Raw genomic sequence first — 22,808 nt, 5'->3', positions numbered from 1 at the left:
TTCGGCACCCCGAAAGTGCAATTGGGCTATCACCGCTTTGCAATAACTTTGCAAAGCGCTTTGCAGTAACTTCGTTACTTCTGTTTATTTTCTATTATAATACTGACTGGCAGAAAATGTTTTAAGGCATTATAGTTTTGCCAATGGAAAAATTATTATGTTTTCATAGAAAACATCGGATGCCGCAAGTCGTAGGACACCAGGCAGCTGATATGAATCCTCAAATGATTTTGCATGGAAAATATATGCGAAAATACTTTATTTTAAAAAGATTAAATAACTTAAAAAAAGGTGATAAATTTTAAAAGAACATAAAAAAAACATCCTTGGTATGCTTTTACTCACATTGTGCGTCGCCACGATTCCGTCTGAGCGAAAGGGCCTGTGACCAGCCACATTTGATTTTTATCATAAACTGATTTGAGCCAAGTATTTATATGACTATAATTAAACCTGTTTGTTGAGCTCCGTGAATTTTTTCAATAGTTAATTTCGAACACTATTAAATCGTTATTATAAGTTGTCCCATTCAAAGGCGTTTGGACCGATTTAGAATACTTATTATAACCTACTGGGTATAATGGGTATTCTAGCGTCTTGGCCAGCAAGTCTCACTTCCCAAAAGACTGCCAGAATCAACTAAACTTTTTACATTCCTTGTTTATTCGGTTGATTTTATTGGCAACCGAAAATCACTAAATCAGTGCAGTATTTATGTGTAACTAAATTATCAAACCATATTATTTACTTCTAACTGTTTTACACGTTGAAGTTTAAGTTTGTATAATTGCTCTTAAATTGTCTACAAACTAGCAATAGCAATGAGTCTTTCGTTTACTATTATATAAAGCTTGTCACACATCTACTATCACGCACTGTAGGTATTATATTGCATTAGTTCGATAGGTAATTTAAATATGAAAGACGTCACCTGTCGGCGGCGATCTTGGAGAAAAAATGATGTGCGAATCCTAATATTGATACTTATACATGAGTATAAGCTTAATATTTTACCCCTTTTATTGTTTATACAGTGGAGGGTTTTCGCCCACAGCAAATATACCAGAGCCATATATTTTTTTATTGCAGTAATAATTTACGGACAAAGCAGATGGCCCAACTAATGGTGAGCCGAGAACCATTGCCTATGAACAGGGCAACACGTCGGAGTGTATGCAAGGAATACGTCATGCAGGCTGCAACGTTCTGCCCTATAACTTAGGCGTAGCTTCATGTGTCTTTAATTGCACTGGCAACCGCACCAATCTGACTGGAACACAGCATTTCAACAGTGCTACTTAAGAGAAGAAGCGTGGTGATACTACTTCCGAGAACGAGCTCTGTCACAAAAAACTACTACTACCTACTACATAGCCTTGGAAATTATACGTTTGAAACTTTTTAAAGAACGCAGTCTATGGATGCCTAGATTTATTTGAAAATTTGAAAGTTTGTTGCAACAAGTCCCTAGTAAATTCTCTATACGAATAGATTAGTTTCCCAACTGTGTGATTGCTATATGATGCCCCACTGAATTTTCACATGCGAATGTTTAAATCACGTTAGAACGAGCCGTCAACGCCAGTTAAACCGACGGACGTAAAACGGAAACTGTCGTCCATGTAATAGTATCACAGTACATTCGCGAAGCCATTCAAATATTATTTACATATATTATATGCATGAGTTAGGTGAACACCTCGCCATTACGCGAGTACGTATGGTCATCGTTATAGCACGTTAATATAATATTTGTGTGCTCGCAATTTTCGCGAAGCCATTCAAATGTTATTTACTTAAATTATGTGGTGAGATAAGAGTTAGGTGAATACCTACCAACTGCAAGTAGGTACTTATGGTAAACGTTTTAGTATATTAATAAAAGATTTGCGCGCTCTCAGCCGTGGTAGTTTTAGAGAATCGAAACACTTCGTGTAAGAATGAAATGAAACTTAATTTTTACCGATATAAAGCTTAAATTCGACCAAATTTTTATAACCAGCGCTAATGGCGGAAAGTTTGTAGTACAAACTGAGTGACACAGAACTTGCAGCTGTAAATCTCATCAATATGTAGTTTAAACCCGACAGGCAGGAAGTGTTTGAATGCCATTACAACAATGTAATAGCTTTATTATCTATATCAGCTATATTAGCTTTCAATTGTATTCGTGAACGTGTTAGTTTGAAGTGTTGATAGTGAGAAGTTTAATGTGTTGTTCACAACACAAGCCAATACTGAAAAGCATTTTAATGAAATCGCAATGCTGGTAATATTCGCACGGCGGCGTTATAAGCTTGAATTTTGCAAAGCAGAACACCTGAAAATCGCAAGCAAGTTAGTTTTACATTAGTTCAGTAGGCATAATATGGGACTACTTGAGGTCTGCAAGCATAAAAACTTTTGTATTCGTGTGAAATATTTGTACCTATTACCAAAACAGTGCTGTTTACGTATACGTAGGAAACTATATTTGTTAAGGGTGCCAAAGGATGTTATCCATAAAAAGAGGTTAGTTAGTTACAAAAACAAACAGTAGACACTCTAAGTAATACACATTATTGATGTGATGTTATCACATCATCGTCATGAATTCTGCTTATCTATGTACCTATCTTGTATTAATTTTTACTATATAGCAATTTCCAAAACCAACGCGGGAATCGAAACTAGAACCTTGTGATCCGTAGTCATTCATAGTATTCAAGACTAACGAAGCATTAATTATATTGTGACGTCACACTAACGGTCCAAACATATTAGAGTGTCGTGGCTTGTAGTATTGCGCCAGGATCTTAACGGTTTTTATGCTCTTAGATTGGTTAGATTATCGTGGAGTGGAGTGGCGCCACTCCAATACACGATAATGTATCTGACTCTGTAGACTCTGATAGTGGTTTGTATATTATAGTATTATCAGTGGCCTGCATTGAGGTTATGCTCAGGGTATGCAGATGATATAAAATTTTTATAACTCTTACAATGCCTATCCTTAGGATTTTTTTAACTCGTACTCGTGATTTTCTTCATTTAGATCATATGCATACCCCGTGCACACCCTCTATGCACGCCACTGAGTATAATCTGTAGTGGTGCTCCAGTATAGTGCCTTCTGAAAGTATGAAACCGATTTGATTCTGACATATCATGACACAGTAGTATGTCAATAAGTGCATGCATGATGGTAAATATTTTTTTACTGTCACGCATGCGCTCTATGCTCTAGGCTTTTTTTGTCAATAATCGAGTAGATATTATTAAATTGACAGTAATTACGTTCCTACTCAATGGCGTACAAGCAAAAAAAAAAAGCAATTATTCCTGGTATAATACCTAACGAACAAAATGGTTCTCGAAGTAAACGTTTGCTAAAATCATAGAAGCTCTACAGAATTCTACTGCATCCCAGACACCAGTCGATAAATACAACTGACAGCTGACTGCATTGAGGATGACATGGTAATTTGGCTGTACGCTGACTAGTATGATAGCGTAGTGGGATATACTGGAAAATGAAGTTCTAGACTTATTTTCAGATGCTTACAAAATACGGTTAAAGAGTTTGTTGCACTTTGTACACATTGCGACATTCTATCGCAAATTACTGGATATATTAGTGTCAACAGCAATATTAGTATGGCTAATTTTGAATATTGGCGAGCTATGCGAAATCAATTGATCTAGAATCTTCGTGTTTTGAGCCTCTTAAATGAGCTATCTACCAAATATCGCACGCTGTTCCCGCTAACGATATCGTATGAAAATCCCATACATCAGCAGATATATATTTTGTACGTTTTTGAATGAATGAATATACTTATATTGCACACAACTACAATTATATAAATAATATATAAAAATGATATTTACTAAAAAATAATATAATAGATTAAATATGAAACAAAAAAATAAACAAAACATACATGACATTTTTCTCTACATTAGGAGTTAAAATCTCTGGAAACTAAACGACTTCATTACTAAACAATAACGAATTCCATGCTGAGGGTCTATTGATCATTAAAAACTAATTTAAAACGAATGCCAAAATTACCGTTAGCAATATTTTCATTTACAGGCCGTAATATTTTAATAAACAAGAATAAAAAAACGCTTCATACGGTTTATGTAGTATGTCAAATACTAAGAAGGTAGTTGATGTTTCAGATATTTTCTAAATATTAGAATGTGGTATTTTTTCATTAGAAAACCGTCAGATGCTAACTATAGTAATAGGTTTCACAGATTTTTTTATCTAAGTACTTATTTTTAACCTACCCGTATTTACCTTTTCTTTCTTAAGTACTTATTATTCATCGCCACTTGTCGCCACAGTTTAGCATAAATATAATTTTAGAATTTAGCATGTAACGGTAGAACTCTTAAAAGTTTTTGTTCTACCCCTTTTAAATATAAATCTTTTTTAGTATGTTTCGATAAAATAAATAACTTAAAAAAAAGTCAAAATAAACTTAAAATGAGTATTAAACTTCATTTGCTGAGTAAGCAATTGTTCATTGTAATGTCAACCTATAAACCTATAACCTGAGGATTGTCTATGTCTGATGGTCTATGGGTATGGTGATCTCCGGTGTCGGAGAGAAACGTACAAGAAACAGATCTTTCGCAATATACTATACATCTGTTTGGTGTGAAGTATCGAGAATGAAGAAATTATAAATTGAATCGTATATTCTACTTTAGTGGAGTATAAAAAGTAAGCTCATTGTATATCATAGAGTTACGCAAAGTAACGCCGGCCAATAATCAAAATTAAACTGCAAGTTAAATCTTGGATTGAGATGTAGGTACACAAATGATATTGCAATAAACAAGTAAATTTTTCGGCTGGTTATTTTGTACGTTAGTGTTTAGTTTAGATTAAAAGAGGTTGTATGTTTGTGAGGGAAGTTGTCTTTGTTGAACTTCATTTCCCATGTAGGGGTTACGAAAATACAGACCTCTTGCGGCTGGGCATTCGCGGACGTGTTCGATGGTAACCACATCGTCAGGAGCCGAAGAAGTGGAGGGCACAGGGTTATCTTGAGTGTTTCCTTGCATCTTGTGACAAACTTCGAAGGCTTGGCCGACGGTGCGGACGATTTTCATGGCTTGGCTCTGTAATAGAGGAAAAAGCACTTTAAAAAAAGTTTTTATTAGTTTGTGACGTCAATTAAAATAATCACGAAATTTGAAAAAATAAATTACAATTTTGATAATACTTATTATAGCAGAGAGCTTACAAGTAGTTACGAAGGTAACATATTAATGTTAAACAGACAGATGCCATCAAACTAGTAGCATGGAACCGCAGGACCCAAGCGGTACAAGACCGTGGTATTTGGAACTCCCTACAAAAGACTTATGTCCAGCAGAGAACGATAATTTTTTGATATAATGACACACTTATGCCTTGATGACAAAGGTGGGGCTCGAAGAGGATACAAACACTATGGTAGAGGAAGATCGGTGTCCAATATAATTATAATTCCAAACTGCCTATCATTATTATATTATAGTATAAATGTATGAAGCGGACGTTATTAAACAGTTATATTCGTTTTGGCATACGTTCTATGTGGATACGTAATCAATTCTACGCGATTTCTAGAATAAATAATATTATATTCAAAGTACGACAATAATTCTTATGCAAGGGAATCTAAATACAGTGGCGTCCTAACTATTTAAAACGCCTTGCTGGTTACAAAAAAACTGAGTAGCTGTTCTAGTAACTGTATCCTTGGTCAAGTAGTTTTTATGTTCGACTACAGATCACGAAACCCAGAGTTTTTTTTTTAATAGTAGTAATTGATGCACCAAGCTGATGACCCACCTGTTCGTAACTGGTAAACCATCGTCTATAAACGAAGCAATACTTCGCAGGGCATACAAGGAACACGTAAAACAAAGTGCCACCTATGTCCATCAACCTAAGGCGTAGGTGACAAGTCTCATGTGCCTGTTCAACGCATTTCAGAATGGAACCCAGATCACACAGATGTTTGGCGGCAGAAATAAGTATAGTGGTTTTACTTCCTTGGACAAAATCTCTAACAAAAAGGCTCTACTTCTTATTTTACTGAGTCGAGCTAAATACATATGTTATTCTGACTGCCTCTTCTCATAGTGTATGTTCAACGACCGATCATGAGGTCATGGATTCCCGGGTCGGCTCAGTAATTGTTAGGTTAGGGTTTTTTTTTAGTACCAGTTCGGAGTTAGGAAAGTTGTCGGTCGTATCTGATGGTATAGTCGCTAAAGCCCACCAACCCGCATTGGAGCAGCGAACTGGGCCTATGCTCTAAAACGTGTCTGCTATGAGAGACAAGGCCTCTGTCCATCAGAGGTAGTTACGTTATTAGGTCGCGGATGATGATTCTTAACGCATACAATGCTACACAGACAAAGGTATCATCCTCAACATATCAACCCATTAACGGCCCACGGCAACAACGCCTACCCCCCAACCTAACTAACCCCTTCTTTAAAAGGCAAAGGTCATCTCCCACGATGAGAAGGGGTTAAGACAATGGTATAATCCATACTTATATAACAGGATTAGGGCTAGATTTTTTGCATAGAGTTAGTTAAAAAGATGTAGTGTAACATAAGCTTTATATTCCAGAAAAACTAACAGTTCCCAGAGGATTTGTAAAAAACCGTAATAAATGCGGACGCAGAACGAGGGCAATAAGCTCAAGACTGGGGAGAGTGGGCTAGAAAAAGACCCCACTTAGTGAGATAACGTTAAGTCGAAGAAAATAACTTGAGGAACAGCTAGCTGCTTTAATATATGTGAAATTAATAAACATATAGAAGCACTTATCTTCATATAATAATTTGTTAGAGCGACGTTAGTATTAAACGCGTAGCTTTATCATCAAACACATTAATTTATCAACGTTAATTAAGATTAATGGGTACAAAGGAACTTAGATCTGTAATCAGTCGGGCCTTCCTTGGGATTTCGTTTGTGCGTTACTAGATAAGTGGGTAGGTACTACTCAAAGAGCTTTTTAAATTAGACTTTAGTATCTCTATCTACTACAATTTTAATACTTTTTTATTCTCTGACACCAGTATTATATAAGTCATTCGAGTACATATTCGACATGATGAATAATATTTTAGCAAATATTTCAAATTACTAATTAAAGAATACTAAATATAACATTGCGGCAAGGTCTATAACAAAAAAAATTAAAGAATATTAAATTAAAAATTATAAATACTACCCCAACTTTCAATTTAGTGTAGATTAATCAACTAGTCAAGCCGTTTCATTTGTCACCCATATTAAGGGAGTTGTGATAAAATTGTAAATCGTTTTTTTTGTGGCGGCGGCCATCTTGGATCGATTTTAATCAATGATAGCTGAAACACTGTTACTGACTCTTTTATGTACCTAGACTAAATGTCGTTTTTGCGTCAGGGTTTAAAAATATAAAAATATTCTTATAGTTACGGTAAGTATCATTCCCTGATTTATTATTAAATCTCATAGGGGTCTATTATACTATACCTACTTGAAATTTGACACAAACGTAGGTCAAACGAAAAATATAAACGGAACATTAATCTTTTCAATGAAACTTAATATATATAGTATTGTCAAAAACGGTTAACGAGTCTACCGGTGATCCTAGAGCGGGTAGTAAACTTGGCCTAAGAATTAGTTTGGCCATTCAAAAGGGCAATGTCATCTTGGGCACTATGCCTCGCTGCGGTGGTTTCGAAGAAGTTTTAGATTTTATTTAGTTTGATTTTTGTACATAGATTATTATAGATTATTTTTGTTTATGAATAAATAAATAATAAATTAAATATAACAAAACGAACCAATATGCTAGAAAAAACCAAATATTCTATGACACTGACTGAAGTAATTAGGTTCCATCATCCTTACCTATGGGACTTTGCCCACATATAGGACATGTTCCCAAAGACATTTGGTACACAATAATTTTTTTATACGGGAATAATCAATTATTTCAATTCCCGCGGTGAGTTTAATACAAAAGTATTAGGTTAAGTGGATTATTGTAAAAGCTTGATTTTTAATTTGCCAGATTTTATTTTTGTTAGGAGAAATGTGCTGTCAGGATAAAGCCTTCAATTATAATTAATCAGCTTTAATAGCCGATTTAAATATATCAGTCTTTATAGTTACACGTTTTACTAGATTACTTTGTCATTATCATTCCTCTAGCGGCCCACTGAAGAGCGAGGGTCTCCTTTCACAATGAGCATGGTTTAAGCCGAAGACCAGTAATAATATGCGAATTAGTAAACATAACTTCAAGAGAGAACTCTCAGGCAGGTTCCCCACGATGTTTACCTTCACTGTTAAAGCAAGGTATATTTCAATTTTTTTTTAATTAAAAACGCACATAATTCCGGAAAGTTATAGACGAACTCTGTCACCCCGAAAGGGAAAAGAAGCACTATCAATGCTTTTTCCAGGTTCCTAAATAATTGAAATACTAAATGTGGGCGTAAAATCGATTTACGTGTTACACATGAACGGATGACAGCAATGTTGTATTTATATTTTCACATTACCGACGAAAATGGTAGAATGATAAATCATGTGACGCTTTCAGAAAGGATAATATAAGCTTCGCGATAGGGGTATGACATGATAAATGCATGTGACCCATGCGCTATTGTAAAGTTAGGTGATTATGTGATAGATCAAAAGGATAATTCAAATTTCCTGTGATTTATTTAATAATCCTTGCATTACTGTCATCGCATATCAATCTGCACAGCCTATTAAGCTGTTGAGTATTTTTAAATTGACGACATGACGGCCGATTGGCGCAGTTTGCAGCGTCTTGCAGAAAGCAGGGTCTTTCTGAGCCCAAGGCCGTGGGTTCGATTCCCACAACTGGAAAATGTTTGTGTGATGAGCGTGAATATTTTTCAGCGTCTGGGTGTTTATACATATATTCTAAGTATTTATGTATATTATTCATAAAAATATTCATCAGTCTTCTTAGTACCCATAACACAAGCTAAGCTTACTTTGGGGCTAGATGACGATGTGTGTATTGTCATAGTATATTTATTTATTATTATTTAAATGAACTTCAACAGCGGCATATTTCACTGTCTGTGTTATTCATGACCATGTTTCCGACTTAATGGTTATCCGCTGTAAGACAAAATTTTCTCGATAGGAAAAAAATTACAAACTTTCGTCTAACGCAAATTCGCATGGTGGATTTCTAAGTATTAAATAATAATTCCAACCTTTTTTTTTTACAAACAAAACTACTAACATTAATATTGTGTAATGTGTTCACTTGATACTTACTTGTATATTTGATATTAATAAAACGCTTCTTGTCTGAAGACCAGTCAACCACGATAACCCATTGCGATTTTAATTCTATCGTTAAAATCATTCAGTTGCTTTGCCCAAAAACTTTGGAATCAAACGATTGACATTAATTACATAAACCCCAGTCACTGTACCTATTTGATGTTTGATTTTTAATCGCGATTTAATTTGAAACAGGAACGTTAATGTGAAATGTTTCTGTTTTTATTATCAACACGGAAGATACGAGGTGTCGACGGGTAAAGGATCGCTGACATGTTTGTTTTCATGTCGTCATGATTTCCAAACGCGTGGGCACAGATACTGTTAGCTGTACCTTAATACTACAGTATTAGTTCCGTGGTTTTAGACAATAAAATTACAGGCAATCCTGAAATGATACAAGGAAAGAATATCTTGTGCCTGTGAAACGTGGATGCTAACTGATAGTGGCGAGCGGGCAATGCCTTACAAACTGTTTTTTTAAATATTAGGAAAATAAAATCTCGGACTCGACACTACGATTAATATATACGTTATAACGAGACAGAAGGTTAATAGAATTAAGCAGTAACAGATAGTATAAATATCATGACTCTGGTCTCCTCTAGAATGAGTATGGTTCAGGCTATCATCGTCCACCAGGCTGGCCAAGCGCGAATTTGTAGACTTGGCATTCCTTCGGGCTTCGAGTATAATAGATTGCACCGGTTTTTCAAACATCCCACGAATATGATTTGTCTTCCCGGGCTTAAAATTATCCTACGTCCGTTTCCGAATGCAATCTATTTCTACGCAAAATGTTATGATGATCAGCTGTGAATAGGCTAGTAGCGGGTAAACAAGTAATAATTCCCGCTTAAACGTCTCTCAAAGTGATGTATACGATAATAAGTACTTAATATAGTTTGCAAATAAAAATTTAGTTATGTAAATTTCATCCATAATCGGCTTGTTGTGTAACAAGCAAATTCGCCTTTACAATATTTGTGGGTATTATAAAAAAAAATTAAAAAAAAAAATATTTCAGCTCGGGGACCCATACCTATACATAATTGCGAGATTAAAATAATATTTTAAATGAATATAAAATACACTCGGATTTAAAAATAAATAAATAAAAACAAAATTAATTAAAATCAAAAATTAAAAATTAAATTACAATTAAAATTCAACTATTTTATATTATTTCAGGTTCGGAATCTGGTGCACTTTTTGCCAAAAAAGTACGTCGTGAGCGACGATTCTAATGTGCTTATTATTAGAAGCTTGGACGGTTTCCCAGAAACTTTCAATTCTTTTATGAAGCACAGCTTAGAAGACGGGGACTCCGGCATCGGTATTATATATTTCAGTAAGTTCTTTTGCCGAAAACGCATAGTGACCTTTATGAATTGAAATTGATTCTATAGCCTTATTTAAGAGAAAGTAATTATGATAGCAAGAAGTGCTTCCAATGGTTCGTGTAAATCTATTCAGAGCCTAGAGTGCTTACTCGATCTTTTGTGCCAATTTTGTAGAAGAATTTCTGCCAATGACAGTAGGACAATAGAAACGATTACGCAAAAGTTTATTGTGTTCTATCTATTTTCTTCTTCCTATCACAAAACTTCTACTATCTTATCTTATCTTAGATTTTTATATTAAATTGCCGGGCTTTTGTCTCGCAATAACTCAAAAATGGCTTTACCGGTTTGAATATTTATTTTGCCTTTGCTTATGGTTTACACAGGACAGAGATAAAATAGAAAAGGATGAAAAATAAAAAATGTTCCTTTGGTATTTTTTTAAATTCTACTATAGGTTAGCCCACCAATCTCACCTGGTGATAAGTGATGATACAGTATAAGATGGCAGCGTGCTAACCTGTTAAGGAGTATAGTGTAGAACACACGACAGCGCACCGGAACACTAAATCGCTTAGCGGTACGTCTTTGTCGGTACGAACGGTATTTTAACTCATAGGATCTTGCACTAAATGTACTAAACTTTATTACTGAGCGTGGAATGCGTTGTTCTCAACTTTAACCCCTACGGCCTCCTTTGGGCTGCAAAAGAGCCTAAAGACATTACTTATTGAGTTTTTTTATATTCAAAATTATAAAAAAAAAACAAAATTCATTTATTTGGAGTACTCGTAATAACAACACTTTTGAAATATCAAGTATGTCTGTTTGTAGTGGCTTTACCACCACGGAAAGCAAATTCTACCCAGAATCCGGCAAGAAACTCAGAAGTTGCTCGTTTAGAACATTTCACAATTTATCAATCATTGTTGTTCTATCTTGTGGAGATGAAATCGGAGCTTTCCTAGTATTAAATGGGGCATAAACTAGGCTCAATTTTTAAAATGTAATTTTTAAAACATCCCGCGTTAAACAGCTGTATAAAAATTCATATTCACCTCAAGTATGACTAACCAATATTAAAGACGATGATATGAGAATAGATGGTTGGAAGGGACATCCGATCCCTGGGGTAGGTTAAAGGCATCTGTATTCTGTACGTGTCGCTGAAAAGAGTCGATAAACGAGCTTTACGAGCCTTGCACTCGGGGGGGCGATAATAAAATATACTATACGTGAACTATATAACTGGAGAGGTACACTGGAACTACACGAGGGGCAAAGTATTGTATTTGACGATCTTCCTGGCGCAACGGTGAGCGCTGTGTATTTAAGTAGCAGGGAATTTGGGAATTTATAATATCTAAATTTTCTCGGGTCTGGTCTGGTGAAAGACTTTGGCCGTGGATTACCATCCTACCGATAAAAACGTGCCGCTATGCGATTTAGTGTTCCGGTGACTGCAGTCGAGGTCTAACTTGTAGTGGAATAAAGAGACCTGATGGCTTGACGCTCGTACCGTGGAGGCTGGGTCGCTAGTTTGCGACGCTACGTTTGTTATAACCCTAGCTACATCAAACGTTCAGACGACCTCATCAATGGTGTGTGCGTTTTGTTACCAGTGCCGGGCAAGCCATGAGACGCAAATATGAAAACCATGATAGCCGTTTAATTTTAGTGCCTTATGAAGTAGAGATTTTGTGACATTATTCATCTACCGATTACCGACCCACTACAGTGCACTTGTCTCCTCCCACAATGAGAAGGGATTAAGGCCGTTAACCAAACTGGCCCAGTGCGGATTGGAACGGATCGGACTCCACACACCTTTGAGAACATGATGTAGAACTCTCAGGCATGCAGGTTTCCTCACGATGATTCACTTCAACTTTGAATCAAGTGATATTTTAATCACTTAAAACACATAACTTAGAAAAGTTAGAGATGCTGGAACTCGAGCTCCGCGCCCCGAAAGTGAACTCGAGCTCTTACCCGCCGCGCTATCACCGCTTCGACGTGACATTATTTATGTTAATAAAATCACGATCGTCATGTTCAAACGTCATTCAATTCAATACGAAATATTATTATTTCTCTGTTGTGTCATTTCAAGTGGCTTTGCTTGATATATGTTTGAATACTTTAATTAAACAATACCTATGACATTTTTTTTTTTTAAATTTAGTTATTTAATAAAGTGCTTTAAAATATAAATATAACCTAAAATAAACTATTTAAAACGAAATAAAATCTAAAACGTCCTCGAAACCACCGCAGCGAGGCACAGTTCCTAAGATGCTGGCAGCATTGCTCCTTTGGATGGCCAAACTAATTCGTTGGCCAAGGTAACTGCCCGCTCTAGGATCACCGGTAGACTCGATAACACTTTTCGATAATTCTTTGAAAAGGGCTCTTGCCTCCGGACCCCACGGTCCTAAAGTCTCTACTCCAAAAGGCACAAAAATGAAGCTGCTATCCAGGTTATGGAATGTTATGTTATTTAATTTGGAATGTAAATAAAAGTTTTTATTAATATCTGTAATATTCATATTATAATTGTTTTAGCACCCATTTAAAGTGAAACGACGTATACACTGTCGCGGATGAACAATATTTTATTTAGAAGATAATTTCCCACGAGTAATGTACACGTATACACTCGTAACTCAAAATTACGCAGTATCATAATAAACTGCAACTAATGTACATATGATATAACCGGGAATTATACTATATGAACGTGGCTATTCATTTTTATTTACAATGAAGCCTTTTTTACCTTCCCTTAGATTTACAATGAAGTTTACATATAAAACTATTTCAACGGATTGACCGCTCTTTCGTAACTAGAACATTATGGAGAACTCTTAGGCATGCAGGTTTCCTCACGAAGTTTTCCTGCTCCGTTAAAGTGATATTTAAACTGATTAAATTAAATTCTATAGTTTGAACTGAATAAATTAAATTACGAGTACATATTTGAGTGCGTGCGTTTTTAAGCAATTAAAATATCACTTTCTTCAACGGTAAAGGAAAACATCATGAGGAAACCCGCATGCTTAAGAGTTCTCCATAATGTTCTCAAAGGTGTGTGAAGTCTACCAATCCGCTCTGGGCCAGGGTGGTGGACTACGGCCTTAACCCCTTCTCATTACGGGAGGAGACACGTGCCCTGTAGTGGGCTGATAATGGGTTGATGATAATGAAGACGAAAATGAGTTCGTTCCATTTTACACTTATATTATTTTAATATAAATAATAGCCCGTGCAAGCAGGATCGCTGCCGACAGCGCCAACCGGCTGTCCAAACAAGTATGGCAGTCATACCCCTAATCGGTTTCCACGCAACATCGTACTGGAACACTAAATCGCTTAGCGGCACGTCTTTGTTGTCACTAGCCACGGCCAAAGCCTCGAGGCTAGGCCAGAGAAAATTCTGAAATTATAAATTCCCAAATTGCCCCTGCCGGAAATAGAACCCGGAACCTCACTAACTACTAACAATATTTGAGATGCAATTGTCAGTATCAGTCCTGAGATAAAGAAACAATTAATCTACCCTGTTGTTACAGTTCTAGTATTAGATACAGCCGGCGAATAAGAATTAAGATAGCCTGTAGGATGAAAACTCCGGATACCTATTTCCTTAGAGCAGTAGGTAAAGAAATATGTGTTTTTGTCCTATTTCTATGATATTATAAGACAAGATAATATACACATATATGTCTCTTATGTCAGTGACAGTCGACCTAATCCACAAATTTAAAGTCGCGCAACGCGGTATGGAGCGAGCTATGTTGGAAGTCTCTCTTGGGGATAAAATTTCGGACGAAATCCGTAAAAGAACCAAGGTCACCGGCATAGCTCAAAGGATAAGCAAGTTGAAGTGGCAGTGGGCGGGTCATGTCTGCCGTAGGACCGATGGCCGTTGGGGCAGACGTGTTCTAGAGTGGAGACCGCAAATCGGTAAGCGCAGTGTGGGACGACCTCCAGCTCGCTGGACAGATGACCTTAAAAAGGTGGCTGGAAGCGGCTGGATGAGAAAGGCGGAAGACCTTGTGTGGTGGCGCGCTCATGTAAACGCCTATGTTTAGCAGTGGACGCTTGTAGGCTGTTGATGTTGATGAAGTCTCTTATGTGCATCTTAGTCCTTTTTTTTTGGCGTGGTGGAAAAGCTTTATTGCTACCTCCGACACTTGGACAAGACGGTGGTTATGTGGGACTCTCCTCTAAAGGGTACACTCAAACTAAAAACCACCACGGCATGTCCCTTTTGTTGGCCCATTGTATACCTCCCGGACGATGTGTCCTAAAGGGTGCATATAAAACGATTTCAGTTATAGTTTTTAACGGATAAAATCACTATCGAATCCTAGAGGCAAAGTCATGCTTCCAAGCGATCCGGGACCATAACGTGTAGAAACAGATAAGGGGAATTCGTTTAAAACAACTGGCTCAACTCTAACGGGTTACAATATTAGACTGCATCGGCTTTTACTACAAGCAGTGGCGTAACCAGCGTTTTGACAAGTGTAGGCATAAAACAGGAAGATTACATAAAACTGAAAAATTCTCCTTCTATTCGAGTTGTATACAAAATAAACGGTAGGCAGTAATTTTGTGCAAGTATGAAGTACACGCCACTTGCATGAAGTCAGGTCAGTGGCGTGTACTAAAAATATATTTTCTCCCACGGCTTAACCCATTACCTGCCCACTACACACAGAGCACGGGTCTCTTCCTACAATGAAAAGGGTTTTGGCCGTAGTCCACCACGCTTGCCCAGTGTGGATTTGTGGACTCCACGCGCCTTTTACAACTTTACGGAGAACTCCAAGGAATGCAGGATTACCTTCACCGTTGAAGCAAGTGATATTTTAATTGCTTAAAACGCACATAACTTGGAAAACTCAGAGATGCTACGCTAACCGTGCAGGTGAGATTGCAGTAAAGAACTAGCTTATACCCAGTGAAAAAAAAATGTATGCACTATTACTGTGCCCAGCTATGGAATGCTTTTAGGCGTATTAAAAAGCAGTTGCTATTTATGAACCAGCAGTCTAATATGGTGTGCATATCGTTTACAAGCAGATTTCTCTGATGAAATTCACCCTGTCGCTGTGTGAACATAGCCTAAGGGTCATCCCGGAAACAGTAGGTAGGAAATCTTGTTTGAAACATCCTGAGTGCGGAAGCACTTGTACGAACAATATTATATTTATCATGAGAGGAAATTGAATTTACTGAATTGAAATAAAAGGGATGACACAGGCGCTGTGTACAATTTAATGTCCGCTTCAATAAACTTAAGTGGAGTTTAAAGCAATGTTCAAAAGCCAAAAGGGTGCGTAAGTGGCAAAAGCTCGGTCCGCCATTTTGACTTTTTCTCAAATTAAAGTTATCCAATCCTTGACAGCAATCGAGAGGTGTTATTTATAGTAGGTATTAATTTATATTTTTGACGCTCTTGTTGCAGATTTATAATGCCAAATTTAGCATAGTCAGAAGGACGGACGGAGGAACTAACAGTAAGGTACAAATTGCTACTAACAGTAACTTAGTAATATGTTATGGAACCTCATCACCCACAGCCTAGTTGTGACCTAGGGTTCATAAGATACAGAACGCTGACATCAGACAGCAGGACAAACTAACAGAGACCAGTCGCTTAGTACGGTACGGAAACCTAAGACCAACTTTGTATCTACGGAAAGAAATGCGTGAAAACAAGATACAAACCTTTCTACATCTAAACTTTTTTAATATAATGGAAATCTCTCCCTATCGGACAGACGGATGGACGAACTAACAGACAGGATTAATAAAAGGGTACAGAACCATAAAACCTAACAGGAAAGAAATGCGTAAAATGCTTGCTCCATAAAAACTTCTTTAATACAATAGTTTAATACGAATATGCGTTAGTCTGCGTACGGCCTAAACATTATTGCTGCCCGCTTTTAAGAGAAACCATGTTCACCTGTCTGTTTGATTATTTTATTCCTCCAACGTCTTATAATCGGATTTTATTTTGTTTGTGCGCAATAAATCCTAGGAGTTAATTTTGGTGAGGCCAAGTCTCAGAAGAAGTAATAAAATTAAAACATTATAGAAAAACCACCACTTGAAAACGCGTTAGAAGTTATACTTCTTCGGCGTAGCAAGATAATAATCTTTACAATTTTTTTTTTCTTTTACCTTATTCTACGTTTGTAGAAAAACGAAACTGTCAATAAAAAAAGGTATCTAATACATCGAAAGCTTTACTATAATGCATTATCTAGTTATCTCATTATATATTGAGTTACACTCAACATTAAAATTTGAGATTTTTGTACAATTGAATCAATGAAATAACCGGAATGGTCTTTGAGACTTTGACCCCGCGCCAAAAGAAGTATAACTTCAAAAAAAAAACCCTCTTCTGCCTACGACTGCAAACATTATAAAAGCTCATTGTGATAAATTAATTGATCCCGGTATCAAGACAAGGTTAACAGTTGACATAATATTATTGGTGCAGTGTTGAGATTGCTAAACTGAAGGAACGAAACAAATGGAATATCGATAGTATGCCAGAAAACCAATAAAAAAAAGTTGATAATCCTCAAAAGGCAGAACAGATATTCGAATAAAACAACCGCGGCCAAATCGCCTTTGAGTACTACTAACGTAATCTTTGTTCTTTGGATTGTTAATTCTATTTTTAGCTCCTCTTTTAACTCATAATTTCTACCGAGTAATTTCTAACAACATTCCCTATTTTCACTAATCAAAGGTTTCCTAGAGATAGTAAGCTGCTTATTGCAGCATATTATCTATATATAGTATGCACTTTGTATGCCTAAAATTATCTATTCCTATACTATAGTGTAGCGGGTCAGATAAAAACATGATAGTTATTTTTTATGAACGACTGTTTTTTTACCATTATTAATTGTGATGTGAATGTAATAATTTACATAATAATCATTTATGTAAACAAATGATGAAGAATAGTTGCACTCACTCAGGGGAAACAAGTAGCGTTAAACTTGCGGTAGTGTAAGCCCACTGGGCATACAAAATTTGCGAGATACGTTGTATTGTAATTTCTCTTTCCAGTAAATCTAACTCTGAGTTTCAAATGAATCAATAGTAAACTTTGTTCCATTATAACTGTTTACAACGTAGGCGAAAAAGTATAAAGGAGTTTGTTTAAGATAATGCATTATGGCGAGGTTGTTTTCGTATGTCAGCCGAATAAAGCTGTTTCCATACGAGACGAGCTTCAAGGTGAGTTTTTTTTTTTAATTCGAACTAGTGAAATGTGCCACACAAAAACATGATTCAAGTATCGGAAGTAATTCTAAGTGGGCGGTGGAAGTTCAATACAATTTTTTTCCCCACATTTCGTTGGGATTAACCTAATTATTTCCTTTCTTTAAAATTATTTTGGGAAAACAAAACCAAATAAATATCAAAAATTTATAACAATAGCTTTCAAATATTAAAACAGTAATCACATAATTACCTTATAATTATACTAGTTAAAAACTTTTTAATTCCCATCAAATTATAGAAAATTACACTTATAATTTAGTTCTGCTTTCAAACATAAAGAGGGCACTTATGAGGGGCGTAGAGGCCGAGGACGACCTTAGGGGTCGGTGGAGTGATGGAGTTAAGAAGGATATGAGGATTCTAACCGCCTCAAATGGAGAAATATGCTTGACCAAGCCAAGGCTCACCCAGGGCTGTAGAGCTTTGATGATGATGATTTTAAACATAATATTATGATGTGTTTACTGGGAGGGTATAGGATTAGGATTAGGTCTAATTTTTTTTTAAATAAATTTCTCCGTCTACAACGCGTCCTTCCCACTCCATTCTGCTGTCTCTATGGTGGCATCACTCCATTATTTCAATGATCATTCTTTCGTCTTTTCCACTAGACCTATTCCAAATCATAGCTTTCACTGATCATCGTTTCTATCCTACACGCGTAACACTTAAATGCACCGCTAATGTATTTTACTAAGCATCGATTTAAAACTCGATTTCTTATTGGCTAGACAATAGACTAAACAAACAGTCAGAAAACATCCGTTGAATGATTTGTCTACAGTTACTAACGCTTCATGAAAAAGAGAACCCAAAATCCTTGATGATTAATTTCAACTTCTTAATTCTGAAATTTATATCTGTTCTTTATTTTGAAAAAAGAATGAATCCTAAACTAAAGCTAGAAGGAGTCTTTTTCGCACCCCACATTTACCGCACGATTTCATTGTCTAGGTAGCTTCGACAAACTTCTATTTAGGCTGTCATTACATAAATCAAGAGCCTTTTAACAGGCCACTGATAGACTAAAAACCTCTCGCGACGGTAGGTATTGCCCATTATCACCACGCTGGACACACGGGTTGGTACTGCTCGTTCTTCGTTTTACGACGGTCGAAATCCCGGGGAAGAAGGAATATGTGAAAACTGTATTCTGATTTGCCGCCACCACACGGAACATTACGCTCTTACTTATTTACGTCTGCGTAAATCCGAAAACAAATGAGAACCGTTTGTTTCCTTAGGATAAGAAATAACCTATAGTAAAACCTATAGTTTCAAAAACTTTATGCCAAAAATCAATTTGATCGGTAGTTTAATCAAAGCGTAAGGGAAGGACAAACAAACAAACCCACTATCGCAACTATTATGTTAGAAAGGATGGCGAGATGAGGTAGGAAATACAAGAACATCATAGGCAACTTTTACAAATCGCCTCCTTATTCGTTATCTACGGCTGTATGCTTTATTTCACTCCATTAGCACTTGTGTGTTGATCTAGAACGTAAACTGAACTCGGCGAGTGAATTAATGATAGCAAGTCTCAGTTTCAAGTACGTAATTCACACGTTGGCGGGCGGCAGTTCCAAAATATCCCGCGCAAACATTGCCTGTAGTAGAGTATTATAAATAGGGCCACACACGCTCCGGTCCAGCCACGGATGGATTTACTAACATTATAATTCTCCGCCTATTATCCCACTACTGGGCGAAGGCATCCTTTCTTATAGGAGAAAGGATTAAGATCAAATCGAATCAAATGAAGGTTAGAGAGAAAAGTTGGCATGTTATAATGATTATTATCACATATAAGTGGGACTAACGCATGACGGATTATCGTGCTCTGGAAGGTAGGAACTAAGTTTTCACCCAAATATTGGATTTCGTGATCCGTTGAAAAACAAGATAGTAAACACGTAGTTCCTTGAATAGTGGTAAAGGTTTGGACACACATTAAAAACATATACACATTCCTTTTCACATTCACGTTGTACTGAAAACCACCCGGTTTCGGGTTTAAACAATCGAAGCCTCAACTCTTAATAATAAAGGTACTTTTTGTAATGTTTCTCAAATATTACAAGAAGGAATTTTTTTTTATAGCCGTTAGAAGAGGATTTCAAAATATTCTTTTCAAAACTAACCAAGAAAAAATCATATCGTCAGTAAATTAATTAAGATGTTTTCTTCTAATTTTTTATTCTTTCTTCCGTTTTGAAGTCGGTGAAACAGATAAAACTTGACAGAACGATAGTAGACTATGATTACATGATAAACATTCGTTTTATTTGGATTTTATATTCGCTATGATTTGGTATTACTGAAAAAATCTGGCTTAAAATCAGTACTGCGTCCTTTAAGGTGTAGTTATACTGAGCGAGTTCCTTTGTCACACATTTACTTTAATACTGATTGAAAATTTCATTTAATTTAACACCAAATGTGTGTGTCAATACCGCTTTGTGGGGAGAGCAGATAAAAATATAGCTGTCATTACCCCTACTCTTCCCGCAGGTATCGTACGAGGCGATTAAGGGGTTTAGGAAATATAACAGAGAACGGTCAGCAGCGTCCACTGTGCTACTACTATCAACTGCGATCTACTACCCATCTGCCCAGTGTGTTGATTATGGGGTAAAACTCTCGATGAGGAAAGCCTTTAGTCCAGCAGTGGTATGTTAAAGGCTATTGATATAGGTCAATAAAAATTATTTCTCTTTCTTCCATAAACATTGGCTGTGCAATACAAATTTATGACTAATAGTATCGTAACTAAAGAATGCATGAAGTCAAAAGAGATATTTGAATTTTTAACGTTAACAGTTGGTACCTACTATTGGATTCTGTTTGCAAACAACAAATCATAGGACGGTCGCATATTATATTAAGTAGACTTGTTCAAAAGTCGCCGGTTCACCGGTCCGGTAGCTTTGCAGGCCGCATAAATAATAAATGTTACTCGACGACGGAAGCGTCGCCCTTGACGCCAAACTATATACCTAGCACCTAAATAATACGTTGGAAAAGTAGCTTATGAAGTTATGATACCGATTTATAGAACGCTTCCTCGACGCACATCCGATAGCTCTCATTCAAAATAAACAGAAGATCATCCTGCTAATCAGTTAATCGTAAATAAAATACGTCGTTGCCTTATCGTTCTTGTTTAGGTTTAGCCAGTTTAACTCATGGATGTAAAGGTTCTCGGTTCGAATCCCAGGTATGATATTTTATTTCCAGGGATGCCAGTAATTAATTTATTTAATTAATAAATTTCTGGAGTTAATTTTATATTTTATAAGAAGGCTTAGAGTCACTCAGTAGGCAATAGAGAGAGCTATGCTAGGAGTGTCTCTACGTTATAAAATCTGAAATGAGGTGATCACATGGCCCATAGGTGGCACTTTTGATGCGTACATAAGAATTACACGGTAGTGAGATGATGGCGATAACCACATTCGTAAACTTAAAAACTAAAGCTACGAGGGTTCCAAACGCGTCCTGGTCTAAAAAGAAGCCCACAACAAACTTAGCCGGGTGTTTTTTTTTGTTATCACCATCTCACAATGTCATTTTACATTATTAGAAGAGCAACCTGGTTAGAGCAATAATTTACACCCAAGCTTTTTTATAGATTACGTAGTCCTTTATACTATAATAGGATTTTTTTTATAAGCTTACGTTTAATACATACATTATATATACATAATGAGAAGGGGTTAAGGCCGTAGTCCACCACGCTGGCCCAGTGCAGATTGGTACACTCCACTCCTTTGAGAACATTATGTAGAACTCCCAGGCATGCAGGTTTCCTCACGATGTTTCATTCATCGTTGAACCAAGTGATATTTTAATTACTTAAAACACATAACTTAGAAAAGTTAGAGGTGTGTTCTGGGATTCGAACTCGGCGCCCCGAAAGAGAAGTCGAGCTCCTGCCCAATGCGCTATCACCACTTTTATTATCATACGATACAAATCATGGAAAAAGAATATGAAACCAAAAAATACTGTTTCACGTAATATATGAAGCTCGGCGTTTTAGCTTTCATAATAAATTACAAGAATGGACACGTATACGTAAGCCGCGAAACACAGCTAGAAATGTAGGTATGTTTTTCCAGGGTCTTTGAAGGTAATTTAAAGCAGCGTGATTACGTGTAACTAGATTTTTTTACTCGTCAAAACGCTAAAAGTCATTAACTTGTCAACAAGCAAAAGTTTATTGTCACTTGACAGATCAGGCAAGTCGCTTGACTCGGAGGAGAGCGAGCTCTGAGTTTATCTATTTCCGTCCATCTGTCCGTCCTTAAGAGCCCTATAACTTCTAAAATAAGAAATATAACGTCATTGAAGTAATATCCGTCCTTTCATTATCAATCCCTTAGTGGCCCGATAGGTACAAGATACGGGAAGTATGAGAAGGCTTTTGGCCGCTGTAGACACGCTGGCCAAGTGTGTATCGGTGGACTTTGTACGCCTTTGAGAACATTATCAACAATTATCAGGTATGCAGGTTTCCTTTATAACCGTTTAGAGTCTGATAACACATATTGCAGTGTGGCGGGTTTATGATTTAAAACAATCTCACTTTCTATAAAAGAGGATGTCTGTGCAAATGTGAGGCTGATGGTGATAACATTCTAGTCGCTTTGTGAAAGTAATTTAAAAAAAATATGTGTTGCAGTTTGGTTTATGCGAATTTTCTTATTATTCCCTACTTATGCCAGTAGTCAGTTTTAGTCCTTACGTCTGGTGACCCAAGAGCTGGCGCTTATTTAGCCCAACGGCTAAGTCTAGCTATTTAAAAG

General features: G+C 36.5%; 1 protein-coding gene across 2 annotated transcripts in view; it reads right to left on the bottom strand.

Annotated features, from left to right (window-relative positions):
* LOC120636661 (dystrophin-like protein 1) overlaps window positions 1-22,808 on the bottom strand; it is a 274,699-nt gene that overhangs the window by 48,888 nt on the left and 203,003 nt on the right. For both annotated transcript variants that reach the window (XM_039908223.1, XM_039908224.1), the window contains one exon: window positions 4,962-5,118. In XM_039908223.1, coding sequence (XP_039764157.1) covers window positions 4,962-5,118 — 157 coding nt within the window. The remainder of the gene's footprint in view (window positions 1-4,961; window positions 5,119-22,808) is intronic.

The sequence above is a fragment of the Pararge aegeria genome, chromosome Z (assembly GCF_905163445.1).
Source record: "Pararge aegeria chromosome Z, ilParAegt1.1, whole genome shotgun sequence".
NCBI classification, from domain to species: domain Eukaryota; kingdom Metazoa; phylum Arthropoda; class Insecta; order Lepidoptera; family Nymphalidae; genus Pararge; species Pararge aegeria.
Note: the sequence above shows the minus strand (reverse complement) of the source record. Positions and strands in the feature narration are given on the sequence as shown.